Source organism: Anomaloglossus baeobatrachus, chromosome 3, assembly GCF_048569485.1.
Source record: "Anomaloglossus baeobatrachus isolate aAnoBae1 chromosome 3, aAnoBae1.hap1, whole genome shotgun sequence".
In the NCBI taxonomy this organism is placed as follows: Eukaryota; Metazoa; Chordata; class Amphibia; order Anura; family Aromobatidae; genus Anomaloglossus; species Anomaloglossus baeobatrachus.
This window is the reverse complement of record NC_134355.1, coordinates 622,293,979-622,321,811: the sequence shown is the minus strand read 5'-3', so window position 1 is coordinate 622,321,811 and position 27,833 is coordinate 622,293,979. Positions and strand designations below refer to the sequence as shown.

General features: G+C 47.0%; 1 protein-coding gene across 1 annotated transcript in view; it reads right to left on the bottom strand.

Moving 5' to 3' along the window:
• The window catches only part of ATP6V1C2 (ATPase H+ transporting V1 subunit C2), a 115,493-nt gene that overhangs the window by 11,527 nt on the left and 76,133 nt on the right, over window positions 1-27,833 (bottom strand). The window contains exons 5-10 of the mRNA XM_075338766.1: window positions 24,705-24,799; window positions 12,199-12,290; window positions 9,153-9,251; window positions 6,915-6,983; window positions 4,038-4,130; window positions 2,584-2,677 (exon numbers count right to left, since the gene is read on the bottom strand). Coding sequence (XP_075194881.1) covers window positions 2,584-2,677; window positions 4,038-4,130; window positions 6,915-6,983; window positions 9,153-9,251; window positions 12,199-12,290; window positions 24,705-24,799 — 542 coding nt within the window. The remainder of the gene's footprint in view (window positions 1-2,583; window positions 2,678-4,037; window positions 4,131-6,914; window positions 6,984-9,152; window positions 9,252-12,198; window positions 12,291-24,704; window positions 24,800-27,833) is intronic.

The following is a 27,833-nucleotide window of genomic DNA, read 5'->3' as shown; positions in this document are numbered from 1 at the left end:
TGCTGTTTACACCACATGAGGTAGTCTAAATTCGGCCACTCCCTCCAATCCTATTGATACAGGAGACAGTGATGCATTAATGCCTCTCTTGATGGGTAGAACAGGAGTGGGTAAGAGTCTTTAGAGGTGTATGTAGGTTGTAGATTTTTTCCTGTTGTCAAATGAATTAGGTATGCCGAAAAGAAAGTCTAGATCTGAGCTGATGGATTCGGATGGAGATCCTCGCACAGGTGCAGCTGACCAAGAAGCAGTGAATGGGCCTAGAGTTGAGAGTCTTTCACCAATACCGACCATGCCTTGGTGACACCGGTCACGTTAGTGACTTCTGTCACTCCTTGTGTTCTTAAATCCCTACAGGAACAAGCAAAACAACAAGGAATGGAGTGTGACATGCAGGGAGCCAGCTGACTGAGGAAGGTCTGTGGACAAAGGGTGGTAAGCTTTCTCTGCCATGAGAGCTCTTCTTAATGATGGCCCAGGTAACATCTGTAAAAGACAATTGTCAGTGTGTGCTTTGGTGACACCGGATTCAGTACCCAGGTGGGCAGATTCACCCAGTCTTGTGAGACAAGTGCCTAGAACGAAGTGAGAAAAAACTGTAAAGAGTCCGTAGAAACACCCTGCACCTACTCTACCCATTCTTAGAGACTGCAAACTGATTATAGATGTATATCATGAGCACGTTGTATGCAAGTCTGTGCGTGTTGTGTAAATTTCTCTCCAGGTTTGGTCAGAGGCATTCCAGTGCAGAAAACGATATTATTGTTGAGAAGCACATGAAGGTGGTATGTAAGAAAAATGTGTTTACAAAAAGTGTATATTTTATAGAAAAGTGGAAACTGGCAAATCGTGTACAAAATGTATATGTTTTGTTTTCTTTTCGTAATAAACAGGTTTTTATGTAAGATGTTTTTGGTTTAGCACAGACATGTATATTTTTATATAATTGACTGAATAGTGTGATAATCAGGTGTATTTTCCAATTCCAGATCTTAAATCAGAGCTATTAGCATATGGTCTCCAGTCAGGAGACTGATTGATCCTAAAGGACAAGCGAGAAAGAGCCATGAGTCAACACTAGAGGAGCTGATCCAACCACAGAAACATCTATGGATCCACACCTCGCATTGTAGAAGGGTTAATCAACCAGAGCTGCACTGAGCGTTCTGCTCATACTTATCCTTTTCAGAAAACCCTGTACAGTCTTAGACCAGCATTGCCAGAACAGTTAGAAGAGAGGACTTAGAGAACCTTGAGACATGGGAAAGTCCAACTACAAAGGGTGAGGACTCGCCTAGGAGTCCTTGGTCTCAAACCGGTGAAGAAAACCCCTTTCCCCTTTCCGCCCATGTTTCAACGTTCAGTTAGGCAGGTTTTTCAACAGATATTTCTACCTCTCTTCCTAGGGGAACACAGTACCCTTAGAATTTAGAAATGGCAGAAGTAAGTCTTTAGGGGGGACTGTTGAGGATAAAGAATTGAGTATCCAAAAATACTTAATTCAGCCATTTCATAGACTCAGTTATATAGTTCAGTAGATGTGAACTAACTCACATATTTGTGAATGCTTTTGTTTCTTACTAACATGTATATATGTATATTGCATATTCAGTGTATTTTCCTTAGACACAGTATATACCACCACATGTAATTGTAAAGATGGCTGCTATTTCCTGTTCTACACCCAAGACAGATGGACAAAGGAAATTCCTGGAGTCTGGACTGACCAATCCAAGAAGGATATGCAGATCTCTCTACGTCATGAAGCCCTGACCTACGATACCTGATTGGACTAAAACTTTTGTTTACACCCCCTTACTGCTTGGTCTAGAGTTTCTTTCAAACAATAAAAAACACACTTGGTTAAGAGCCAGTCATGGAGATAGATGTAACTGACTTGCTGTCTAGTTATTTAATCTCTAAGTGCACTCATGACATTTTTAATTAGAAACAGCAGCCGGATATCGAGAGATCCTTTGAGTCTCATCATCATCGTCATTCTGACCTTGACACAATGGTATATGGTCTGACCGTACATTAGATTGATAGCTGCACTATTTTTGGTACTGTATACATGTACTGACAGTGGTTCTGATCTTTGTGTTTGATGGCTATGTTAAAACTTAATCTAAAGTTTTGAGTTTTATGAGGAGGATTTCGAGTTTGTGCTCCAAAAACTCATTTTAAGTTTCATTGTTTTTGCACTGATTTTTAGTGAGTAGAAACTCTCCAAATCCTCCGAAAATACTTAAAACGTGCTTCTGGTGATGTATTAATGTACTGACGGTGGCTCTGGTGATGTATTCTTGTAAGTACCCTCTCATTTTTTTGCACCCCTTGGTATTGATTCAGTATTGTCCACTCCTGATTTATAAATTGACACTTATTAGAATTGTAAAATTTGGCCTGATCAAGAAGGTAAAAACAGGCTTCGGTGGTAAGGGGTTAATCTTTATCTATGTATAGGCTGTGACAGAGAAGGGGGCCTCTGTGAAATGACCAGCCAGCCTCTTGCACACACTGCACTAGGCAAATAGTGATGTATTCAGCACAAGCCATTACATTGCTCAAAAATATACGTACATACTGCTGCTTCTTATCCGCCTCCAGTTTAATAATTTCATTTTTTTCTGACTGAAGCTCTTTCTCATTGAAGTTAAACTCTCGCACTATGAACCTAAAGACAAAAAAGAATAGAAATAGAATCAATTGGAAAACAATTCATTTATACAGTGGGAGACTTTTTTTTTTTGTTACTTAAATGAATATATTTTGGCCTAAAAATTATATTTATTATTGGGTTTCATTACAAATTTTGCACTATTTGACTTTTATAGTTTCTGTATCACATTGCACTATTACTAGCTGCAGACTGAGCTAACTGAGAATCCATCAGTCAGCCCGCTATGACAGTCTGACGCGGAGTTTGTCACTTTTTCCTCTGTCTTTTCTGAACACCTCAAGGGCTGATTTATGACCACAGATTATTTTATAAGGGAATCTGTCAACAGGATTTCACACCCCAAACTATTTATTTATGAATGTAGCTCTTTCGAAGACAAGTCCAGTAATACCTTAACATGGCCAGTGCATTTCTCAGTAAACCTATGTTCACATGTTGCGTTTTTTTTGGAGCGTTTTTTTCATGGGTTTTATGCAAATTAAAAGCTGATTTTTACAGTCCTAACAAAAGTTATGAGATTTCAGGAATCTCATGCACACAATTGCTTTTTTATCCTGACTGAAATGGAAAACTGCTGCGTTTTTTTAAAAAAGCAGCGTGTCAATTTCTCTGCATTTTTGCAGAGTTTTTTCACCATTGAAAGCAATAAGAAAGTGCAAAATCGCACCACTGTATTTTTGGTGAATAAAACTAACTTTATTAAACATGTATTGTAGACAAATGACAAACCCCAAAAAATACAGTCAAAAAAAGCAACAAAGAACGAAACAAAAATGCAGCAAAACCTTTTGGAAGCAGATTTTTTACTGCCAAGAGAGCAGGTTTTAGCTATAGAAAAAATGCAATGTGTGAACATAGTCTTACTGAGAAATCAGTGTTTGAATTGATGTGCAAATGAGGAAAAAGGGCTATGGTAGATCTGAAGCCTCTGTCACTCCAGCTCTCTTCACCACCTAGCACCGCCTCCAGTGTAATGTAGGGAATGAGGCATCTATCTCTGAGTATTATCTGGGCACAAGACAGAACGGACATACCATTGGTGTAACGCACAGGGGCTCAAAAGGTAAGAAGCCCATTTGTACATCCAAAGCAAGTGGAATTGTGTATTTTGATGAGCCTTTGGGCTGCAAAAGGGCCCATATACTGTTCTTGCACAGGGACCCTTTTCTGTTTGTATCCGCCAGTGGCACAAGACAATGTTATTTATTAATTTTATCTTTGCATTATTTGTGCACTATGTGGTACACCATGAAATCTGGGCATAAATACCGTGCAGGGCATATATCAAATGAATATTGGCCCTGGGGGGGTTATTATCCCGCTTTTCTGGGATTCTTTCATGCCAAACTCTTACCTGTTTTCCCGAGCTTTAGCTTTAAATTCATCAATCACTTTTCTGAAGAGGGTTACGGTAAACAAGCCTCCTTCTGTGTCCTCTGCAATCATCCTGCACGGAAGCACACAGACAGCGCGATGAAAGGCGGCGCACAGGTTCTGCAGACCTGAAGTCATACCGCCTGTGCCCATTTTGTCTGTATAGTCACTGATGTCACTAATCACATTCTCTATATTAATCGGTTGTCTGATTTCCAGAATCAATTTTGCTCTTAATGGTACTTTACATGCTGCGACATCGATAGCACCTGCCCCCGTCGTACGTGCGACATTTGGTGCTCGCTGCCGTAGCAAACATTATCGCTACGGCAGCGTCACACGCACATACCTTGTCAGCGACGTTGCTGTGACCGCCGAACAATCCCTCCTTCAAGGGGGAGGTGCATTCGGCGTCATAGCGACGTCACTGCGGCGTCACTAAGCAGCCGGCCAATAAAAGCGGAGGGGCGGAGATGAGCGGCCGGAACATCCCGCCCACCTCCTTCCTTCCGCATTGCCGGTGGACGCAGGTATGGAGATGTTCGTCATTCCTGCGGTGTCACACATAGCAATGTGTGATGCCGCAGGAGCGACGAACAACCTCGTACCTGTGGCTGCAGCGATATTAAGTAAAGGAGCGACGTGTCAACGATCACCGTTTTTAAAAAAAATTTCGATCGTTGATCATCGCTCCTAGGTTTTACACGCTGCGATGTCGCTACCGGCGCTGGATGTGCGTCACTAACGTCGTGACCCCGACGATATATCGGTAGCGATGTTGCAGCGTGTAAAGCCCCCTTTAGTGTCCATCTTGTCTTAAAACTAGTGATATCACACGGTTCGGCTAATACTGATGGGAGGGAAGTTTTACATTTCTATTCATGCCCCTACTGCTCTTATTGTTGCATAGTTCCGAGGGAACTTATCCTTTGTCTGTTATCCTATATAAACTGGTCACATGTACTAATAAAGGAGAATTCTTTGAGTATACCATATTAAGCAAAGTGTGATGTATTGATTTCTTATTAATTTGGAGTTCAAAAGGCATAGGAGTGTATTTCGCTCACATCTTCCATAAAAACTAATAGTTGCTGAGGATTGCTCACTAGGAAAGTCAGAAGTTGTCTTCCAATACTAAATAAAAATGACTTAAAGACTAACTAAACTTTCATGATTTAGCATTTAGATTTTTTTCCAGCATGAAAAGTTTGCAAATCACTTTATTAAGGAATTTGTCTTCACTGTAGTAAAAATGCATGTAAGTGGCCTATAAACCCTTGCTTTTCTCCTGTACATTTTCTTGCCTATATCTGCACCGATATCAGAATGCACTCATTTGGAGTAAAGATGATTGCAGTGATGGGTCAGCTCTGTTTCAGTAACTCTGGGGATAAACAGCTGCAGGAGATCATTCTATTAAGGGCAAAGTCACACTGACGTATGACTCGCACGAGTGCAATGCATGTAAGACAATGCTGCAGCTCACATCTGCAAGTTTCTCCTCAGCCCTAATTGGACTGAGGAAAAGTATCGCAGCATGCAGCGACTGTCTGCAAGTCTCGGATCACTCGCACCCATACAAGTCTATGGGTGCGAGAGAAACATCAGTGAGAGGCCTTTCAAATTAGGATCAAGGGGTAAATTTGTTCCTTGTGTAAAACACCAAGTTGACATGGCAAGAGCTGCATCCTGCAATGCTACGCTGGGATGTTAAAGGCCTTATTCAAAATGTATAGGTTTTTTTCAGTTACTTTTCTTTTGTCTTTTGGTATTTGTTGATGTTTTTTAACTCCAAATTAATCAAAATGACACAATATAAAAAAAAAAGTTATTTATTTTTAATCTTTAACCCGTTTTGTGACTTTTAAAAACAAAAAGCCAAATGTTCTTCTGAAATGTCACAAAATTTGCACCAAAATTCAGTCATACATGAAATCACTTCAGAGCGAGACTGCAGGACACTTGTATCAAAATTTGCCACTTTTCGAAACTTCAGAAATGATGAGTTAGGTGAAAACATTTGGAAACTCTAAACTCGTCTGTCCATAGTGTTGAATAAATATAACATTACGGTCCATATATAGACTGTGAAATATGATTGTGTGAACGAAGCCTTACACTGATGAGGGTCAAAAACCCTGAAACAGCTGTATGCAAATAGAGGTCTGATCTGGATTTATATCTCAAGTAATGTGGCAAGACTCTTTGATTGGTCAATATTCACTTGTAGGATTGACATTCAAGGTGATGTTCTCTTCCTGTGTACAGACTATATATCACTGCATTTGATTAGTACAAAGTCATTGGCAGAGCCCACAACCAAGTTCCTCAAATCCTCCTAGAAGGCCAGTCTTAAACCATCCACCACCCCTATAAATATTAAACCAATGCCAGCCAAATCCACCGGATTCGACCGACAGTCTAATGACTATGAGGGTACCAGTCAACTGAGCGTCCGGGGAGGTATAATGTGGGGGCGCCATTCAACTGATCGTCTAGGGAAATATTAATCGAGCATGTTCCATTTCGGACTGCCAATCATTTTGTTTTCCCTGAGATAAGCCGTCTGCAGACATGTCAGTCGGTGGCTTTCTCATAGAGAACACAGGAGGACTTGACCGAATGAGTGCTCCTATGTATGGGAGAGATCATAGAATCATAGAATGGTGGAGTTGGAATGGACCTCAAGGACCATCAGGTCCAACCCCCATGCGAGTGCAGGTTTTCCATCTAATGTGTATGGTGGCTTTACAGTTCACCAGGAAACAGACATTTCTCATACTCTTGTGTCCCCCAAGTTCTCCTTCTTCCCGTAACAACTTCTAATTTTTGAACCATTATACCCACTGATTCTTACTTGGTTGATCGAGGTACAACCATATCGGACAGTGATTCATAGGTCTTTTGCCAAGCATTATAGCCAGTCCTGTAAGTGAAAAATGACAAAATTTGTAAGAGTAAGATGTTGCATATTTTAATTCATCACCATCATTCATTTGGTATTATAAAACTTACTATGCCTCCAGGATCGCCATTAATACATTTTGTGGCCTTACGGGGCACTGCACAGCGGTGGACTGATGGTGAAATAGCCGACAAATAACACTTATTCTATAGAGTTGAGCAACGCAGATTGAGGCAAATCAAATTTATCTCAAATTTTACATTTTTAAATTTTAAATCTTTTAAATTTTACAACGGGAATAGGGTTAAAAAATAAAAAAATCTATATTATACTCACCTTGCCGCTCAACTATCCCATCAGTGCAGCTCCCTGACGGATCTTTTGCTAGCTCTGTCAGTTTCAGTCTCTTCAGGTCTTCATGGAAGGCAATATCTTCTTCTGCAAACTCCTTCTCCTTGCACTATTGCATCCTGCACTGAGTAGGTTGTCAACTACTAAATAGACATCAGGTGACACACGTCATGATGTTGTGACATCACAACCTGCGGTGCCTGTAGCCTACTGAGCACACTAAGTGCTGGCGCAAAGTGAAGGTAGACATGGCAGAAAGACATTGCCTGCTGTGAAGACAACTGGAGAAGGAAGTGGAGGATCGGGCTGGAAGTTGCAACGACACTGGTGAGTGTCAAAACACAATTTTGAAAGTAAGCCATGAGAAGTCTCCTTTGCAGTTTGCAAAAAGCCATGTAGTAGACAGGGATCATGTGGAAGAAGATGCTTTGGTCAGACGAGACCAAATTAGAACTTTTTGGAATAAATACAAAACACTGTGTGGCAGAAAATTGAAACTACACGTCGCCATGAAAACACCATCCCCACTGTCATACATGGTGGTGGCAGCATCATGCTGTGGGGAAGTTCTTCTTCAGCAGAGACAGGGAAGCTGGTCAGAATTGTTGGGAAGATGGATGGAGCTAAATACAGGGCAATCCTGGAGGAAAACCAGTTAGAGGAATTAAAAGACTTGATACTAGGGCGTAGTTTCACGTTCCAGCAAGACAACAACCCTAAACATCTTGCCAGAGCTACAATGGATGGTTTAGATCAAACCATATTTATGTGTGTGACTGTTCCAGTCATAGTCCAGGCCTAAATCCCATTAAGGATTTGTGGCAAAAAATGAAAACTGCTGCTCACAGATGCCTCTATCCAATGTCACTGAGTGTGCAAAGAAGAATGGGCAAACATTTCAGCCTCTAGATGTCCAAAGCTGATAGCATCATACCCCAAAAGATTTGCCGCAGTAATTGCTGCATTAAAATCCACATCCCAATTTTCTGATTTATAATTTTTATATATTTAGAAATCCATGTATCATTTCCTTTACAATTCACAAATTCTTGCTACTTAGGGGCACTTTGCACGCTGCGACATCACAGGCCAATGCTGCGATGCCGAGCGCGATAGTCCCCGCGGCGATATCCTTGTGATAACTGCCGTAGCGAACATTATCGCTACGGCAGCTTCACATGGACTCACCTGTCCTGCGACCGTCGCTTTGGCCGGCGACCCGCCTCCTTATTAAGGGGGCGGGTCGTATGGCGTCACTGCGACGTCACACGGCAGGCGGCCAATAGGAGCGGAGGGGCGGAGATGAGCAGGATGTAAACATCCCGCCCACCTCCTTCCTTCCGCATATCCAACGGAAGCCGCAGTGACGCCGGTAGGAGATGTTCCTCGCTCCTGCGACTTCACACACAGCGATGTGTGCTGCCGCAGGAACGAGGAACAACATCGGACCATCGCGTCAGCGTAATCATGGATTACGCCGACGCTGCACCGATGATACGATTACGCCGCTTTTGCGCTCGTTAATCGTCTCATCGAGCCTTTACACACTACGATGTCGCATGCGATGCCGGAAGTACGTCATTTTCAATTTGACCCCACCGACATCGCACCTGCGATGTCGTAGTGTGCAAAGCCCGCCTTAGTGTTGGTATATCACATAAAATGACAATAAAATATGTTTAGGTTTGTGGGTGTAACGTGAAAAAATGTTGAAAAGTTCACAGTGTGTGAATACTTTTTCAAAGCACTGTAAGTAATAATAATATAATAATTTGTATTTCTATAGCACCAACATATTCCACAGCACTTTACAACAGCTACTGACTGTCTTCTACTTACTTTGGGACAACCACCAGAAGTGTGATCAGATATTCTGAGTTCAAAACAAAATCTTCTTTATTTACAATATCAGCTAAGGTTCTCGTCAGTAAATTGCCCCTGTGCAATAAAGGTGAGGTCTATTAGATACATTTTTAGTATCTAGAAAAACAGATTAATAGAATATTTAAGGGGTTGACTGGATACATATTTTTTTTTTCTTTCGAAACAGAAATGAATTCAATTTAGAAATCTACTTTAATGATGACATCTGCACCAATATTTCCATCAGTTTTATTGCCCCCAAACATTTCCACATTTGTTCTCGGACGCAGTGTAGTGCCGACGTCTCGCAGAGACCCTAACTCACTGCCCAGGTCGGGTCATGTCTTCCCCTGCACTTCCCCGGCCATCCACGTGTGCTACTGCCTTCTTCCCCTCCTGGGCCTTGTACATGCAGCGCAGGGTTCCCGGGAGTGCAACTAAGACGCGTGCGTCCTTTTAAAAGGCCAGTGTGCTATTTTCAGGAAATACCTCTCAGCTTCTGGTTGGCACAGTGTATTTAAGGCATCCTCCCGTTAGGGGAGGTGCCTGTGCAACGCTTCTAGTCAGTCAGTGTTCCAGTCTGCTATCAAAAGCAAAATATAAGACCCTGCTCTATTTTTGGAGAAAAATGGAATTTTCTTAAGGCCTCTTTCACACGTTCGTGAAAAACCACGCACGTTTTTCACGGATGTGTCAGAGGTGCGTTTTGCCCTCCGTGAGCCGTGTTTATGGCCTACGTGTATTCTCCATGAAAACACACGGAGAACGGGAACTTTATGCTCACCTGCCCCTGGCGTCGCTGTCCGTGGTGCTGATCTTCGGTCTCCGGTCCTGCTGACTCCCCGCTGCTGCAGCTTCCGGCCCGCAGTAAAGTGATTATGCAATGAGCATAATAAGTGGGGGTCGGAAGGAAGTGACAGCAGCAGCAGAGACAGAAGCGCTGGAGAATATGAGTATAGATTTTTTTTTTTCACAAACACGTGTGTTTTCTCCGGTGCAGTCACACGGATCACATCCGTGCGGTCCGTGTAACACCCGTGATGTCGGAGAAAAACATGTCTACGTTTGTAGCACACGGGCACACGTATGCTCCAGACGTACACACGGTCCATGCCAAAACACGCACGTGAGCGCAGACCCATTGATTTTAATAGGTCTACGTGTGCCCGTGTCTCCGGCACGTGAGGAAAAGGACCAAACACGTACTGGAGACACGGACGTGTGAAGTAAGCCTAAGGCTGTGTGCGCACATACATGCTGAAATTTCTGCAGCGATTTTTCAGCACATGTGTGCTTAAAATCGCTGCAGAAACACTGCATAATGGATGCAGTGTTTCAGCAGAATAAATGCCGATTTCATGCGCTCGGGATGCTGCCCCCACCATAGACAGAGTGGGAGCAGCATCCAAAGCGCAGGAACGAAGTGACACGCTGCATTCTTGAGTGCACGTATTTGGATCAAAATTTCAGCATCCAAATCGCTGCGATCAAAAAAGCATTGTGCACACGTATCATGCACAATCTGCATAGATTGTGGAGGGGACGCAGGACGTATGCATTTACGCTGCAGTGCTAAATGCAGCGTAAATGCATGCAATACGCACTTGCCCTAATTCAATGTGCTGGAGATTATCTATCTATGTGTTTCCATTTATCCTTCATTTTTTTCCTCATATTTATGTGAAAAAAAACCCTTTATTGTGACATTGCAGAAAACTGTAGGCACAAAAAAAAAGTACATAGAGGTCTATAGGCAATTTAGTATGGATCCGTGCAGCCTTGTGCACGTGGCCTAAAACTGTTAAGGCCGCTTTACACACTGCGATATCGGTACCGATATCGCCAGCATGCGTACCCGCCCCCATCGGTTGTGCGACACGGGCCAATCGCTGCCCGTGTCGCACAACATCGCCCGGACCCGTCACACGGACTTACCTTCCCTGAGACGTCGCTGTGACCGGCGAACCGCCTCCTTTCTAAGGGGGCGGTTCGTTCAGCGTCACAGCGACGTCACAGCAGCGTCACTGAACCGCCGCCCAATAGAAGTGGAGGGGCGGAGATGGGCGGGACGTAACATCCCGCCCACCTCCTTCCTTCCGCATTGTGGCCGGGACGCAGATAAGGTGAGGTTCCTCATTCCTGCGGTGTCACACGGAGCGATGTGTGCTGACGCAGGAACGAGGAACAACTTCAGCGGGCTTTACATGCTATGACATCGCTCAAGTGATCTCGTTGGGGTCACGGAATTTGTGACGCACATCCAGTCGCTTTAGCGACGCCGTTGCATGTGACACCTATGAGCGATTTTGCATCGTCGCAAAAACGTGCAAAATCGCTCATCGGTGACATGGGGGTCCATTCTCAAATATCGTTACTGCAGCAGTAACGAAGTTGTTCCTTGTTCCTGCGGCAGCACACATCGCTCCGTGTGACACCGCAGGAACGAGGAACCTCTCCTTATCTGCATCACGGCCACAATCCGGAAGGAAGGAGGTGGGCGGGATGTTACGTCCCGCTCATCTCCGCCCCTCCGCTTCTATTGGGCGGCGGTTCAGTGACGCTGCTGTGACGTCACTGTGACGCTGAACGAACCGCCCCCTTAGAAAGGAGGCGGTTCGCCGGTCACAGCGACGTCGCAGGGAAGGTAAGTCCGTGTGACGGGTCCGGGCGATGTTGTGCGACACGGGCAGCGATTGGCCGATGGGGGCGGGTACGCACGCTGGCGATATCGGTACCGATATCGCAGTGTGTAAAGCGGCCTTAAGTTACTGCTGCAGTAACGATATTTGAGAATGGACCCCCATGTCAACGATGAGCGATTTTGCACGTTTTTGCGACGATGCAAAATCGCTCATAGATGTCACACGCAATGCGATCGCTAAAGTGACCAGATGTGCGTCACAAATACCGTGACCCCAACGAGATCACTTGAGCAATGTCGTAGCGTGTAAAGCCCGCTTTACTTTTATCAACAGATCTCCTGTAGAAATTTGAAGTCACTCACATAAATCTCTATACATACACAGTTTTCCTCTCCAGGCTCTGCAGATTGGTTTTAATGCTGTTATACGTAAGTGCTCTTGACTTCAGGTCTGTGTCTATTTGTGACATTTGCTGAAAAAAAAAAAGTTGGAAATTAAAATACAGTCAGGTCAATGGGTCCACCTCGATTACTTCACTTAACATTTAAAGAAAACTTAAAGGTAATATGTCATCAAAAATTGACCTATTTTTTTAATCAGGTTTCCGAATGCAATGCTTGGGGGGACTTTTTTTTGCCAATGTTACTTTTTCTTTATCACAATCTCTATAAAAAAAAGAAAAATTTTGCAATTCTCACAATGGCCACTAGGGCTTATTTAGACTTTAACTTCCTGTTGTTTCAGGAAATAGCACATATATATTAGCCACACTGAACAGACCTGGAACTTTTCTACGCATCTAATGAGCATGTTCAGAGCTCATTGTGAAGGGAGGGGGAAGAGGTCAGCTATGACATTGTCTATTGTGATTGGAAGATCTTGTGTTATCAGCTGTGTATGTAAGGGGTGCTTCACACATAGCGAGATCGCTACCGAAATCGCTGCTACGGCACGGTTTTGGTGACACAACAGTGACCTCATTAGCGATCTCGCTGTGTGTGACACTGAGCAGCGATCTGGCCCCTGCTGCGAGATCGCTGCTCGTTACACACAGCCCTGGTTCGTTTTCTTCAAAGGCGCTCTCCCGCTGTGACACACAGATCGCTGTGTGTGACAGCGAGAGAGCGACGAAATGAAGCGAGCAGGGAGCAGGAGCCGGCATCTGGCAGCTGCGGTAAGCTGTAACCAGGGTAAACATCGGGTAACCAAGGTGGTTACCCGATATTTACCTTAGTTACCAGCCTCCGCAGCTCTCACGCTGCCTGTGCTGCCGGCTCCGGCTCTCTGCACATGTAGCTGCAGTACACATCGGGTTAATTAACCCGATGTGTACTGTAGCTAGGAGAGCAAGGAGCCAGCGCTAAGCAGTGTGCGCGGCTCCCTGCTCTCTGCACATGTAGCTGCAGTACACATCGGGTTAATTAACCCGATGTGTACTGTAGCTAGGAGAGCAAGGAGCCAGCGCTAAGCAGTGTGCGCGGCTCCCTGCTCTCGCGGTTATGATCACTGCTTCGGCTGCTGTGTTTGACAGCTAAGCAGCGATCATAACAGTGACTTACAAGGTCGCTGTTACGTCACAGAAAATGGTGACGTAACAGCGACCTCGTTGTCGCTTAGTGTGAACCAGCCCTAAGTGTTATATATCTCTGAAATCCTGCCTCTGATGATAAAGAAACTGCTGTAAACTCTTCCTAAAACAGCAGGAAGTATGAGTCTAAAAAAAAAAAAAAGTGGCAATGTTGAAAATGCAAGATTACTAATGTTGTTTAATAACAATAGTGATAAGAAAAAACAAAAAAGAGTGTTTCACAAAGACTAAAGGCCCCGTTACACGCAACGACGTATAACGATATATCGCCGGGGTTACAGATTCCGTAACGCACATCTGGCGTCGTTAGCGACGTTGTTGTGTGTAACAGCTCCGAGCAAGTGTTAACCTTCAAAAATACTCACCTTATCGTTGATCGTTGACACGTGGTTCATTTTCATAAAATCGTTGCTGTTGCAGGTACAATGTTGTTCGTCGTTCCTGCGGCAGCACACATCTCTACATGTGACACCACAGGAACAAGAAACATCACCGTACCTGCGGCCGCCGGCAATGAGGAAGGAAGGAGGTGGGCGGGATATTACGTCCCGCTCATCTCCGCCCCTCCGCTTCTATTGGGTGGCCGCTTAGTGACGCCGCTGTGACGCCGCACGAACTGCCCCCTTAGAAAGGAGGCGGTTTGCCGGCCAGAGCGACGTCGCTAGGCAGGTAAGTCGGTGTGACGGGTCCTAACGAAGTTGTGCACCACGGGCAGCGATTTGCCTGTGACGCACAAACGACGGGGGCGGGTACGCTTGCTAGCGATATCGCTGCGTGTAACGGGGACTTTAATCAGATTAATGGGTTATATAAGAGTAGGACATTAAAATCTTTAAATATTGAGGGAAGTGTTTTCTATCTCACCAAGGACATTACATCTTAAAAGGGTTGTCCGCTTTTAGGGAAACTATAGCGTCCTGATAGATACGAGGATCTTTAGTAGATCTCCGGCTGCCATAGCAGATGGGCACCTGGAATGCCGCAAGTCCCAATGGCATTTAGGGGTTAACAGTGTGACGCCCTGGACTAGACAGGTAGTCACAGGTAGGCCCTTACACAAACACCTCCCCCGCTTAATAAGGTGACAGCAGCCAACCTAAAAAACCTTGTCACCTCCCTCAGGGTTTTATGTTCACACCAGGGGGCGGAGCCAGGTAGTTGGCCCCACCCACCGAGGAGGACACAGGCCCTGAGGCAGGAAAAACAGATTAGATTAGTTCTGACAGTGAAGTGGAGTGGAGTTCAAGGGCAGACCTGTGTCCAGGTCTGCCATAGTCTAACACCAGTTGTCTGGGTTGAAGCCCAGACACCTCTGGCAAGGAGGCAGACGGTGGTGGCCACCTGCAGGAGCTGGGATTACAGGCGGTGGAACCGTAAGGACCGGGGACGGACGGTGGCCCGCCGGTACCAAACCGGGGAACCGATTGGAAACCGGAGCATCAGGAGGGGTACTCAGACCCAGTACGAGGCCCAGAAACAACTGGACCGAGTCAAATCAACTGATTGAGGGCTGGACTTTAGGCCCTTTCCCACCTAAGACCCGACTGAAGACAACAGCCCAACGATAGGGGTAGAAAGCCACCACCCAGGCATCGAGACCCCACGGGCCAGCGTCTGCGGGCACACGAGCTCTGCTGCCATGCATCAGGCTGGGGAGCAGACTACCGTTGCTCAGGCAAAGGAGTCATCATTTTCTACAAAAGTGAGGTGCAGGAGAAAGGCGGAAACCACCAACCTGAAAAGGGGAAAAGCGCAATCGGCTGCGGGCACCGTCCACCATCTTGTTTGGTTTACCCGAGACTCCAGCGTGTTTGTAATAGTGAGTACAACAGTGCCTTTGGGCCGCGCACCGCGCCGCACCACACCGACACACCAGCAGCATCATTCCAAGTCCCCCCCGCCTCAGCACCTACCTCGGGCCCCCAGGACCATCATCCCACCTACCCACGGAGGGGGCCAACACCAAGCTGCGCAACACCGTCCGCGGGAGCCTAGTCAACGGCAGCGGTGGTGTCCATCCATTCACCACAACCCGTGGGTGGCGTCACGAACTTAATCCCCAAACAACCGCGGCCCCGGCCGTGGACCTCTCCACCAACACCACCCCTCACGTAGCGCCAGCAACTCCCTTTCAGAGCGACGTGACCCCCGGGTCCGTGAGGAGCTCAAGCCACCCACCGACGAGCACGGATCCGAGCGGCTCGGCAGCCGGCCGAGCCCCAGGCGCTACAACAGCAGTGAGCAGAGCTCGGTCCACCTGCTGCTGTTAGAGGACAGTACAACAAATGTTGGAATGGGGCTCTTAATGTTTTAGGGTTATTTTATATTTTTTTTTTCCCTGAATGTGTGTATTTTGGGCTAACAATCCTTTTTGCAATTGGATTTCATTAAAACTTTTGCACCGTTTGGCTTTTACAGGCCTGTTTTATCTCAGCACATAAAGACAGATAAAAAAATAATTTTTGCAAACTCTTTTGTTATAAGGAGCTCACTGATAGGCCCTCAGATGACTCCTTCTGCAGTCAGCAATAGAGTAGTGCAACTCAAAAGCTATAAGGAACATGTACAGTCATATGAAAAAGTTTGGGCACCCCTATTAATGTTAACCTTTTTTCTTTATAACAAATTGGGTTTTTGCAACAGCTATTTCAGTTTCATATATCTAATAACTGATGGACTCAGTAATATTTCTGGATTGAAAAGAGGTTTATTGTACTAACAGAAAATGTGCAATCCGCATTTAAACAAAATTTTACAGGTGCAAAAGTATGGGCGCCCTTATCAATTTCTTGATTTGAACACTCCTAACTATTTTTTACTGACACACAGACCACCTCCAAAGACCTGCAGCATCATCTTGCTGCAGATGGTGTCAATGTGCATCGGTCAACAATACAGCGCACTTTGCACAAGGAAAAGCTGTATGGGAGAATGATGCGAAAGAAGCCGTTTCTGCAAGCACGCCACAAAAAGAGTCGCCTGAGGTATGCAAATGCACATTTGGACAAGCCAGTTACATTTTGGAAGAAGGTCCTGTGGACTGATGAAACAAAGATTGAGTTGTTTGGTCATGCAAAAAGGCGTTATGTATGGAGGCAAAAAAACACAGCAATCCAAGAAAAGCACTTGCTGCCCACAGTTAAATTTTGTGGAGGTTCCATCATGCTTTGGGACTGTGTGGCCAATGCCGGCATCGGGAATCTAGTTAAAGTTGAGGGTCGCATGGATTCAACTCAGTATCAGCAGATTCTTGACAATAATGTGCAACAATCAGTGACGAAGTTGAAGTTACGCAGGGGATGGATATTTCAGCAAGACAATGATCCAAAACACCACTCCAAATCTACTCAGGCATTCATGCATAGGAACAATTATAATGTTCTGGAATGGTCATCCCAGTCCCCAGACCTGAATATCATTGAACATCTGTGGGATGATTTGAAGCGGCTGTCCATGCTCGGCGACCATCAAACTTAACTGAACTGTAATTGCTTTGTAAACAGGAATGGTCAAATATACCTTCATCCAGGAACTCATTAAAAGCTACAGGAAGCGACTAGAGGCTGTTATTTTTGCAAAAGGAGGATCTAGAAAATATTAATGTCACTTTTATGTTGAGGTGCCCATACTTTTGCACTGGTCAAATTTTGTTTAAATGCGGATTGCACATTTTCTGTTAGTACAATAAACCTCATTTCAATCCAGAAATATTACTCAGTCCATCAGTTATTAGATATATGAAACTGAAATAGCTGTTGCAAAAACCCAAATTGTTCTAAAGAAAAAAGGTTAACATTAATAGGGGTGCCCAAACTTTTTCATATGACTGTAGCTGGTTTTGCACAACATCATTTTCATTTTTCACAGATCACTGAAAAAAATGTGACCTGTGAACAAACACCCCAGGGTAGATTCAATGGGATAGAAATGTTGCTGATTTTGTTTTTGGGTTTTCATGGACATGAGATTTTATTAAATGTCAGATTTTATTAAATGTAAGATCAGTAGGTGAGATTTTATTAAATGTCATCCAAATGTGGCCCCCAAAAAGTTTTGGTAAGGAAGTAGACCTGCAGTGCAAATGTTTTACACTTTTTGTGGCAGGATGGTGAAGATTTCCATTTTGCCCTTAATTAAGAAACAAAACAAAATGTTTTGTTGTGAGTTTTGCTGTAGATTAACTGCGAATCTGCTGCTAAACCTACAAAACTGAATTTTCTTTTCAAATTCCCATGGAAATGCACAGCAGTTCCAACCTGTGTGGATTTACTTTTAGCCACATTCACACGTTGAGTATTTGGTGAGATTTTTCCTCAGTATTTGTAGCCAAAACCAGGAGTGGATGATAAATACAGAAGTGGTGACGTGTTTTTATTATACTTTTCCACTCATTTTTCCACTCCTGATTTTGTCTACAAATACTGTGGTAATAATCTGACCAAATATTCAGCGTGTGCACATGGCCTTACAGACACTGAGGTAAAAAACTCACTAAATATTGAACGTGTGCACGTGGCCTTACAGTTACTGAGGTAAGAAACTCACCAAAGGCCTCGTTCACCATTCAGTATTTAGTCTGTATTGTACAGCAGTATTTGTAGCCAAAGCCAGAAGTGGAACTGTGCCGCCCCCGTGCCAGCAGCCGGCGCTGCTCAGGTCCGGGTCTTCTGGGGTGGTGGCTCGAGGGCCTCCGGACCTGGGGGTCTCGCGGACACGCCGAATAAAAAGGGGGACATAAATGTACGGGCTAGGCCGTAGTAAGTTCGTGAAGCCACCCACGGTGTGTGGTGAGGTGGAACACCACCGCTGCTGTTGTAGGGCACCCGGGGGAGATTTTGTGCAGCCAGTTGTTAACCCCTCCGTGGGTAGGGATGGTAGCCCCGGGACCCGGTGCCTCAGTGCATGGGATAGCGACCGCAGGGAGTGTTTGTGTACTCACAGTTAATAAAGCACACAAGTCTCTGGTAAACTAAGGTGATGATGGCCGATGCCGCAGCCGGTTGCATTCGGGTCCCCCACCCGGCTGGTGGTCTCTATTCTTTTCTCTGCACTGTTTTGTGTAAGGTGGACTTCCTAGCGTGAAACTCAGGAGTCCGCTCCCGGCTGGATGTGGCCTAAGGAGCCGTGCCCGCAGACGCTGGCCTGTGGGATCTATGGGCCCTGGCGGTGACCTCTTATCCCTATCGGTGGGCTGTTGTTTTCTATGAGGGACTTTGGGTGGGACAGAACCACTAGTTCTGGCCCCAATCGGTAAATTACCAGTCCGCTTGTTTCCGGTTCTGGCTTCAAGGTCCGAGTACCCCCTTTTGTGCTACGGTTTCCAGGTCGGTTCCCCGTGTCAGTACTGGTGGGCTACAACCCTGTCCCAGTCCACCTCGGTTCTGCCGAGCCATCTTCCCGTCTCCTGCTGATGGAGACCACCATCTGCCTCCTAGCCAGTGGCACCAGGGCTCCTACCCTGGTACCGTTTAACTTGAACACTCCTGCTGGAGCTACACTTAGCTCCAGCCCACACTCCTCTCCAAACTGAACTCCAAACACTTTCTGCTTGTTTTCCTGCCCCGGGCTGTCTGGACCCCTAGGTGGGCGTGTCACAACCACCTGGTCACGCCCACTGGTGTGTCTATCTTTCCCTAAGAGGGGGTGACTATGGTTTCTAGGTTGGCTGTGTGTTGCCTAGTGAGGGAAGGTGTTATGCGGGGGCCTATTTGTGACTACCTGGTTTTGCGTCACAGAACAATCAGAGGAAAAGAATAATGGAAACAAGGGCACTGCTTCTGTATTTTTCACCCACTCCAGATTTTCGCTTACAAATATGTGGCACCCTAGACTAGCCAGGGGCCACAGGTAACAACACACACACACCCCCACCCCCAGCAGGTCACAGCAGTCATCTCCAGTGAGACCTGATTTCCTCCCACGGGTTCAGACAGACACACCAGGTGGGCGGAGTCAGGCAGATGGACACGCCCACCGAGGAGTCTAGCTGGTCTGAGGCAGGAAACAACAGAGACAAGTCCAGGCAGAGGAAGGGAGAGAAGGTGTGCAGAGTGGCAGGAACAGACAGGGGCCTAGGTTGGAGCCTAGGGCCCTTTTGTAGTCAGTCAGGCAGACGGTAGTGGCCGTCTGCAGGGGCCGGTAAGACAGTCCTGGTGGAACCGTAGGTAGCCGGGACAGGGTGGTGGCCCATCCGATACCAAACCGGGGAGCCAGCTGGAAACCGGAGCATAGGAGGAGCATATAAAGAAAGTGCAGGGAAGGACGCACACTATTAGCCTGGAGCAGGGGAGAAACTACAGCAGCCGGCTGCGGGACCCGTCCATCGAGCCGTTTGTTTTACCAGAGACTCCGCCTACGTTACTGGCTGAGTGAGTACCACCGTGCCGTCTGGCACAGCGCTGCCCCCGCGACCCTGCACCTCTCCAAGCCCTGCCATCCACCTTACAGTCACCATCACCGGGCCCCGGGACCACCAAAACCTCCTACCCACGGAGGGGAGAGAAACATCTCAGCTGCTCCCTGTCATCGCTCCCGGGATCCCCGTCCAGAGCAGCGGTGGTGTCCCAACTTCACCACAACCGTGGGTGGCGTCACGGACTGACTTCCCAAACCCCAAAATCATCCCCTTTCACTCACGGGCGAGGAGCGCCGCTCGAGTCCCCGGATCTGGCCCACTGCTCGAGCCACCGAGCAGCAGCAGCGCCGGACCCAAGCGTGGTGAGCGCAGCGTCCCCTCCTCTGCCCGCGACAAATACTGATGTGAAATACTTACCAAATACTAATCGTGTGACCGTGGCCAAATCCTGAATGTGTATACGTGTTTTCTGTAACGACAAGGTGTCACTTTATATGGGTCTGTGATGGAAAATTTGGCAAAGTTCTCCTGTATAGGGGATAGCCATAAGCTAACTATCCATGTATTTAAATTGTGTCCTTGCTCTCAGAATAATAAATGTTACCAGGAGAGGGGTTTATTGTTATAGGGCCCCCTCCTCACATTAAAGCCGGCCCTGCGGTTCCCCTGTACCTGGGATCCGCCTCAACATGGCCCTATATCTATTGCCTTAATTAATTATGTTGCATGGTCACCTTTGCCCTTGGGATGCCAGGTATAATCCGGCTAATCCCCTTATTGTAGTGCCTAATCCGGAAGCGATGTAGCTTGCGTTCCATTGAGGAACGCGGAAGTGACGTGGCTTTGACACTACCCGGCCCACTGACGCTGCGCCCCAGCCCCACCTTACATCTGGGTGGAGCTGGTGACGAGGCGCATTCGTTTGGTGGGTGGAGAGAGTGACGCGGCGCCCATATGCATGGGGGGGCAGGATGCTGGGTACTTGTGGGAGGCGTTCCACTATTGGGGCGGAGCCGGGGATACAATCCCCTGGGCTTGCGCTGTGGCACGATCCTATACCTCCGGAGGTGGGACTTCCGTGCGTTCCACTGTGGAACGCGGAAGTGGACGCGGTCATCATTGTATGACCTATGGAGGAGGATTTGAATAGTGTGTAAGCAATCAAGGTAACTAATAAGCCGCCATGCTGATTGGGCGGATTCGAGATTTGAGGACATGTGAGGGGTTATAGGGTGGATTGATGCACCTGTTGGCCCCCTTAGTATCATGATAATCTAGCAGCACACTTGCTGCTCTAGGTATATTGAGCCACAACAGATGGATATCGGCCTCCTTATGAACCATGTAATGGGGAAACGCGTTGAGGCAGAGGCATGAGGCAACATTAGCTAAGTTTATCTTTTTCTATATCCCTGCTATTTATGTGTTCTTAAGTGAACAATTACAGCCTCCTGATCGTCGAGGTTGACTGTGAACCCTGTCATGCACATTATCACTTTTTGTATTTGCACTGCACTTTAAATTTGCGCACTGCACTTTATCTTTTCATGTAAGGGTTTGCAGGGATTTAGTAGGGATAGCCGTCGAGGAGTGGGGGCGCCACTACGTATCTTTAGGGTGCCAACCTCCACAGGCTAGGCAGGGTGCAGGAGGGAGTGGATATTGTAGGGACCGCATTTTCCCTCTCCCATCTGTGCACCGAGTCACGTTATTTATATGAATGTGGTATTTTACCTTTTATCTAAATATTAAATGTTAAGTTTTAATAGGGTTTAATGATAATTTTTTCAAATCCTGAATGTGTGCACATGGCCTGAGGTAAAAGGGTATGTGCGCACACTGCAGTTATGTTTCTCCAGCGATAAACGCATCTGTGATGCCCTGGCAAAACCAGGTTGTCACAGAGCCTGCCTGGGCTGTAGTTAATGAAGAGCTGATAGGAGGGAGTTGGAGCTCCCTGGAGAGGTTGGTAGTTGGAGCCCTGGAATACCGGACTAGGTGGCAGTGAGGGCCACAGCTCCCAACACATACAGAACCGGGAGTGGACTTCTCCGTTCCATGCAAAGTCATCCAGACAAGAAAGAGACAGACAGAGAGTGTGGAAGAAAAGGGCTCCTGGCTGTATATCTGGGTGTGGGACCTGAAGACACCTGCCAAAGGTGACCAGCCATTGGCAATTTGGTTTACAATACAGACTGTGTGTGGTGACTGACCATCCAAATCATCAGCAGATCATAAAGCACCACGACAACCGAACTGTGAGTTTCCTGCTCCCTGCAATACCTCACCATCCTCTGGGCCCTGGGACCACAACCCCCCTACCCGTGGAGGGGATCCCACCTTGCTGCCCCGCTCCATCAGCCCCGGGCACCCACATACAAGGCAGCGACGGTGTCACCATCCCTCACCGCAACCCCACGGGTGGCGTCACCGACAAAGACGCTGTCCCCTGTAAATAACCCCTTTTCACTCGTGGGCAACGGACGGCTGCGCAAGCACCGGATCCGGCTGCCACTCAAGCCACAGCTACCGCCCAGATCCGAGTGCCTCGATCGGCCCCCCGGTTGTGATCTGTCCCCCGCCTGCGACACACCCTCTGACAGAAAAATCACATAAAAAAATGTATGTGTACTGCCCCGTGCTCGGCAGCCGAGCCGCTCGGATCCGGACCTTCAGTGGGTGGCTCGAGGGTCTCCGGACCCGGGGTCCTGCGGTCACGTCAATAAAAAAAGGGGTTTGTGGTTTGGCGACGTAGGTGTACGGCCGGAGCCGTGTTAAGTTCGTGACGCCACTCACGGGATGTGGTGAAGGTGGACACCACCGCTGCAGTTACGGGGCACCCAGGGGAGATGTTGCGCAGCAAGTTGTTAACCTCTCCATGGGTAGGGATGGTGACCCCGGGACCCATTGGGGTGTTTGGCGGTGCAGAGAGATGGGCGGCCGGAGGGCACTGATCTACTCACGATTAGTAAACACACGAGTCTCTGGTAAACCAAGGAGATGGTGGTCGGTGCCTGCAGCCGGCTGCACTCTGGTCCCCTACCCGGTTGGTGGTCTCTGTCTTTCTCCTGCACCTATTTGTGATGGTGGACTACCTGCGCTTGCAACTTCAGGAGTCCGCTCCCGGCTTTTGGTTGCCTGAGGAGCCCCTTGCCCGCAGACGCTGGCCCGTGGGATCTCTGAGCCGTGCCGGTGGCTTTCTATCCCCCTCGTAGGGCTGTTGCCTTCAGTCGGGACTTTGGGTGGGACAGGACCTCTAGTCCTGGCCGCAATCAGTGAATTAGCTAGCCCCCAGTAGCTTCTGGACCTAGCTTCAGGGTCTGAGTACCCCCCTTTGTGCTCCGGTTTCCGAGTCGGTTCCCCAGGTCGGTACCAGCGGGCCACTACCCTGTCCCGGTCCACCACAGTTCCATCGAGCCGTCTTCCCGGCTCCTGCAGACAGAGACCGCCATCTGCCTCCTAGCCAGCAGTACCAGGGTTCCTACCCTGGCACTGGTTCAGTTTGGGTCTTTCCTCTGCTGGAGCTGCACCCAGCTCCAGCCCACACACCTCTCCACTTGACCTCTAGACTTGAACTCTAGAACACGACTAATCAACTTTCCCGCCCCAGGCTGTCTGAGACTCCTCGGTGGGCGTCTTCCAACCGTCTGGTTCTGCCTCCTGGTGTGTCCATCAAACACTGAGGGGGGTGACTAGGGTTTTATATGTTTGGCTGCTGTCACCTGTTAGGGCCCCGCACTACACCGTTCCCTATCTGTGACTACCTGGCCCGGCCAGGGCGTCACATATGTGTTTTCGTTGGGTTTTTTCCCCTTCGTTTTCGTTTGTTTAACATTGTCAATGGCAAAACGCAGTGAAAAATGCAGAAAAGAAGTGACAAACTGTTTCTTTTTTCTGCAACCAAAACTGCAGGCAATAAAGAAGCAACGTGCGCACATCCTTTCAGATTTCTCACAGACTTTGCTGGGGAAGATCATGCATGCCGTTTCGGACCACAAACTGCACCCAAACTGCAGCAAAAAAGCAGCGTGCGCACAAGGCCAAATACTGAATGTGTGCACGTGGCTTGAGGTAAAATATTGACCAAATACTGAATGTGTGCATGTGGCTTTAACCTTTGCAGTAAACCTGGCACAGATTTCAATGTGCATCTGAGCCTACTGATCATACATTTTCCATTGCGTGTGGTGAGTATATACGAGTGCGAGTACCTATACTCATGATGGAGTGTGTGCATAGTGAGTACGCAGTGACTGTACGAATATAGGAATCTTAAAGGGAACCTGTCACCACTTTTTCGGCCTATAAGCTGTGGCCACCATCAGTTGGCTCTTATATACAGCATTCTAGCATGCTGTATATAAGAGCCTAGGCCGCTCTGTAGAATATAAAAAAACCACTTTATAATACTCACCTAACGGTCGTGCTGCGGGGGATTCTAGTCAGATGGGTGTCTCTGTTCTCTTGGTGCAGCCCCTCCTCTTTCGGCCGTCTTCGTCCTTCTTCTGAAGCCTGTGTGCATGACGCGTCTATGTCATACACACTCGCCGGTCCCAAAGGACCTCAATGCCGGCAAATGTGTATGACGTAGACGTGTCATGCACACAGGCTTCAGAAGGAGGACGACAAAGATGGCCAAAATAGGCGGCGCCGGCATCGGAGACGCCCATCTGAATACAATCTACTGCAGTGTGACCGTTTTGTATTTGGGAACAAGCACCATGTATTTACTACTAATTTATATTCTGGCATTGTGCCCGGGCACTGTACGGCACAATATGACACTAGATGGCACTATTATATACATCACACAGAAGGTCCATTAGAGATGTATTCTAGGAAGTGAGTCCAATACTTTCTGGATGCTCATTGTTTTTCTGATTTTAATCTTTGGCTTTTGCATATGGAAAAGAAGCAAGTGTCCAATATATGATCCACCTCACCTTGGACAGAGAGTCTGTTAAATTCTTCAGTGGCTGCTTCACCGGGTATTTCGCCATGTCCCACTCAAAGCGGGCCAGGTAGCTGACCAAGTCAACTGCAAGAACAGAAAAACACATGTTATAGTGGAAGATTTTGGGTTCAACTCATATACGGCTTTATTCCTCTGAGGGTCCGTTTTATATACTTTTATTACTGCTTTACAATCCAGAATATCTGAGTATCCCCCTGATTTCAGATAGAAACAATTTCTGTACAGGGCTAAGTTCACCCATTACGTTTTTGGTACGAGGATTTTCTGCAAGTAAAATCTACAGCTTTTCACAATGTCAGCAAATTAAATGAGTTTTAACTTAATATGATAAATGCAGTAGGAGGTTTTGTTTGTTTGGTGCGGAAATTGCTTTTTATTTGATTTTTTTTTAAATCCGCAGTGTTCATTTCTATTGGTGTAGATTCTACCCATTCATTTCAATGGGGACCCTGAATCTGCAGGTTAAATGGCCTTGGCCTGGCATTCTGCTGTTGCATTGTTTGATGCATTTCTGCAATAAAACAACACATAAATAAGTGCAAAAAATACGCATGGATTTTAGATGCAGAAAAGAAGTAGATTTCAATTAGGAAATCTGGATGTAAGCTTCACATCAAAAATGTAATGTGTGAACTCAACCTAAGGCAGCGTACACACGGTTAATTCTTCAATCATGCTGTCCAAATGGCACAAAAAAAGAAACATATATGAATAATCAGAAAGATCACTGTCTGAAATGTCAACCTTGAACAGATATTAGAGCGTGTTCACACAGGTTTTTTTTAGCTGATGTTTTTAAGCAGAAATTCTGTAAGAGCGTCAAGTTTAAAAAACACAATTTTTACTGGAAAGTTGGAGAGTTTCTGCTCCAAACAGTTCTAAAGGAAAGTTAGTGTGAACACATCCTTAGTATACTAATATTCTGGCACCCCAACGATCAATAATCCTGTGTTCCAGAACCTTGAGTGATATTATTTTGGGACATAAGTGTTAGTATTAAAGTAGTTGTTCACTAATGTTACATTGATGGCCTATCCTTAGGTTATCTCATCAGTGTCTGATCAGCCGGGGTCCAGCACCTCCGCCGATCAGCTGGTTCTCGGTGTTACCAGCAGCAGCAATCAGCCAAAAATGCTAAGTTCCGGAGCCGCCCCATTGTCTGATATTAGCCGCGAGCAGCTAATAGGAGGCGGATGTGCAGTACCCGACTACGGCCACTATCAGTTGATAGATCAGCTCTGGAACTGAGCATTTCCAGCTGCCTCTGTAGCACAGGAAACAGCTGATCGGTGAGGGTGTGGGGTGTCGGACCCCGACCAATCAGACATTGATAATCCATCCTAAGGATAGGCCATTAATGTCAAAGTAGTGGACAACCGCTTTAAGGATATGTGCGCACTAGATGTTTTTTTATCGTATTTTTGAAGTGCGTTTTTGTGTGTTTTTAGGTCAAATTTACCTGCGTTGTGCATCTTCAGCAAAGTCTATGAGTTTTCATTTTTGCTGTCCGCACACAACTTTTTTTTTGGCTGCATTTTTTTTCAAGAAAAAAAAATGAGCATGTCAATTTTTTTTCTGCGTTTTTGTGCGTTTTTACATAGAGCCAATGCATTTCAAAAACGCACAAAAATGCAGCAAAACGCAACAAAAAATGCAGCGCGTTTTTGCTGCTAATTGAGTTTTACTGCGTTTTTAGCGGTCAAAAACGCAGCAAAATGAAGCTTTGTTTTAGCTAAAAAAAAAAGTCTAGTGCGCACATTGCCTAAAAGAGATTCCATTTGTATCCACAGTAATCCTCCCATCCTTTTTGATAGGCTCTTCCCAATATTGCAACTCTGAGCTACAAAACCAGACAACTGCAATACCAGACACGGCCTGTGAACAAAAGTGGCACTCTGGTTTTTGATATTGTGACGCCCTGGACTAGCCAGGTAGTCACAGACATAACACCATACACACCCCTTCCCCTGGACAGTAACACCAGTCAAACAAAAACCCTTGTTGCCTCCCTCCAGTTGGCCCCACCCACCGAGGAGTTCACAGGTCTGGAGGCGGGAAAATTGACAGGGATTCAGTTTGGAGGTGAAAGTGAGAGGTCAGAAACTGTAGGTGTCTGGGTAGGGGCCCAGACACAAACAGCAAGGTTGGCAGACGGTGGTGGCTGTCTGCAGGAGTTAGTGGATCTCTGCAGAACCGTATGACCGGGGACGGGCGGCGGCCCGCTGGTACCGAGCCGGGGAGTGGAGTGAAGCTAAGCACACAGGCAGGGCCATCGGACCGCGACCAGGCTTGGAGCCGCCGACAACGGTCAAATCTGAGTGTGACCGGAACCCCAGGGGTTTCCTAACACCCAAGACCCGACAGAAGGCAACATCCACACCGTGCGGATATACAGCCACCGCCATAGGCTAGAGATCCAAGGGCCAGAGCCTGCGGGCAAAACGGGCTCCTCCGGTACCTATACGCCGGGGAGTGGACTACCGGTGGGCAACCACTGGGGTCAGAACATTCTATAAGGTGCAGGGAAAGACAGCCACCATCACCCTGTCTGGGGAGTGCACAAACACTGCAGCCGGCTGCGGGACCCATCCATCCAGCCGTTTGGTTTACCAGAGACTCTCATTGACTATCTGAGTGAGTACACCAGTGCCATCCGGCACCGCGCCGCGCTGCCCCTGCAACCCTGCATCCCAGCCATCCAGCCTCCCCGTTACATCACCGGGCCCCGGGATCACCAACCCCTACCCACGGAGGAGACAACATCCTAGCTGCTCCCTACCATCGCTCCCGGGATCCCTGTCACCAGCAGCGGTGGTGCCCTTTATCACCACGACCCGTGGGTGGCGTTACGAACTATCTCCCAAAACAAACCACCCCCTTTTCACTCGTGGACGAGGAGCGCTGCTCGAGTCCCCGGGTCCGGCCCACCGCTCGAGCCACCAAGCAGCAGCAGAAGCCCCTCCGCCCGCGACAATATCTCAAGGTTGCAGTTCCATAAGAATTTCTATTATAAAATCCCAAACACAACTGGTTGAAAACATCTTCTAAGGCCTCATTCACTTGTTCGTGTCACATGTACGTTTTGTGTCGGGTCTTT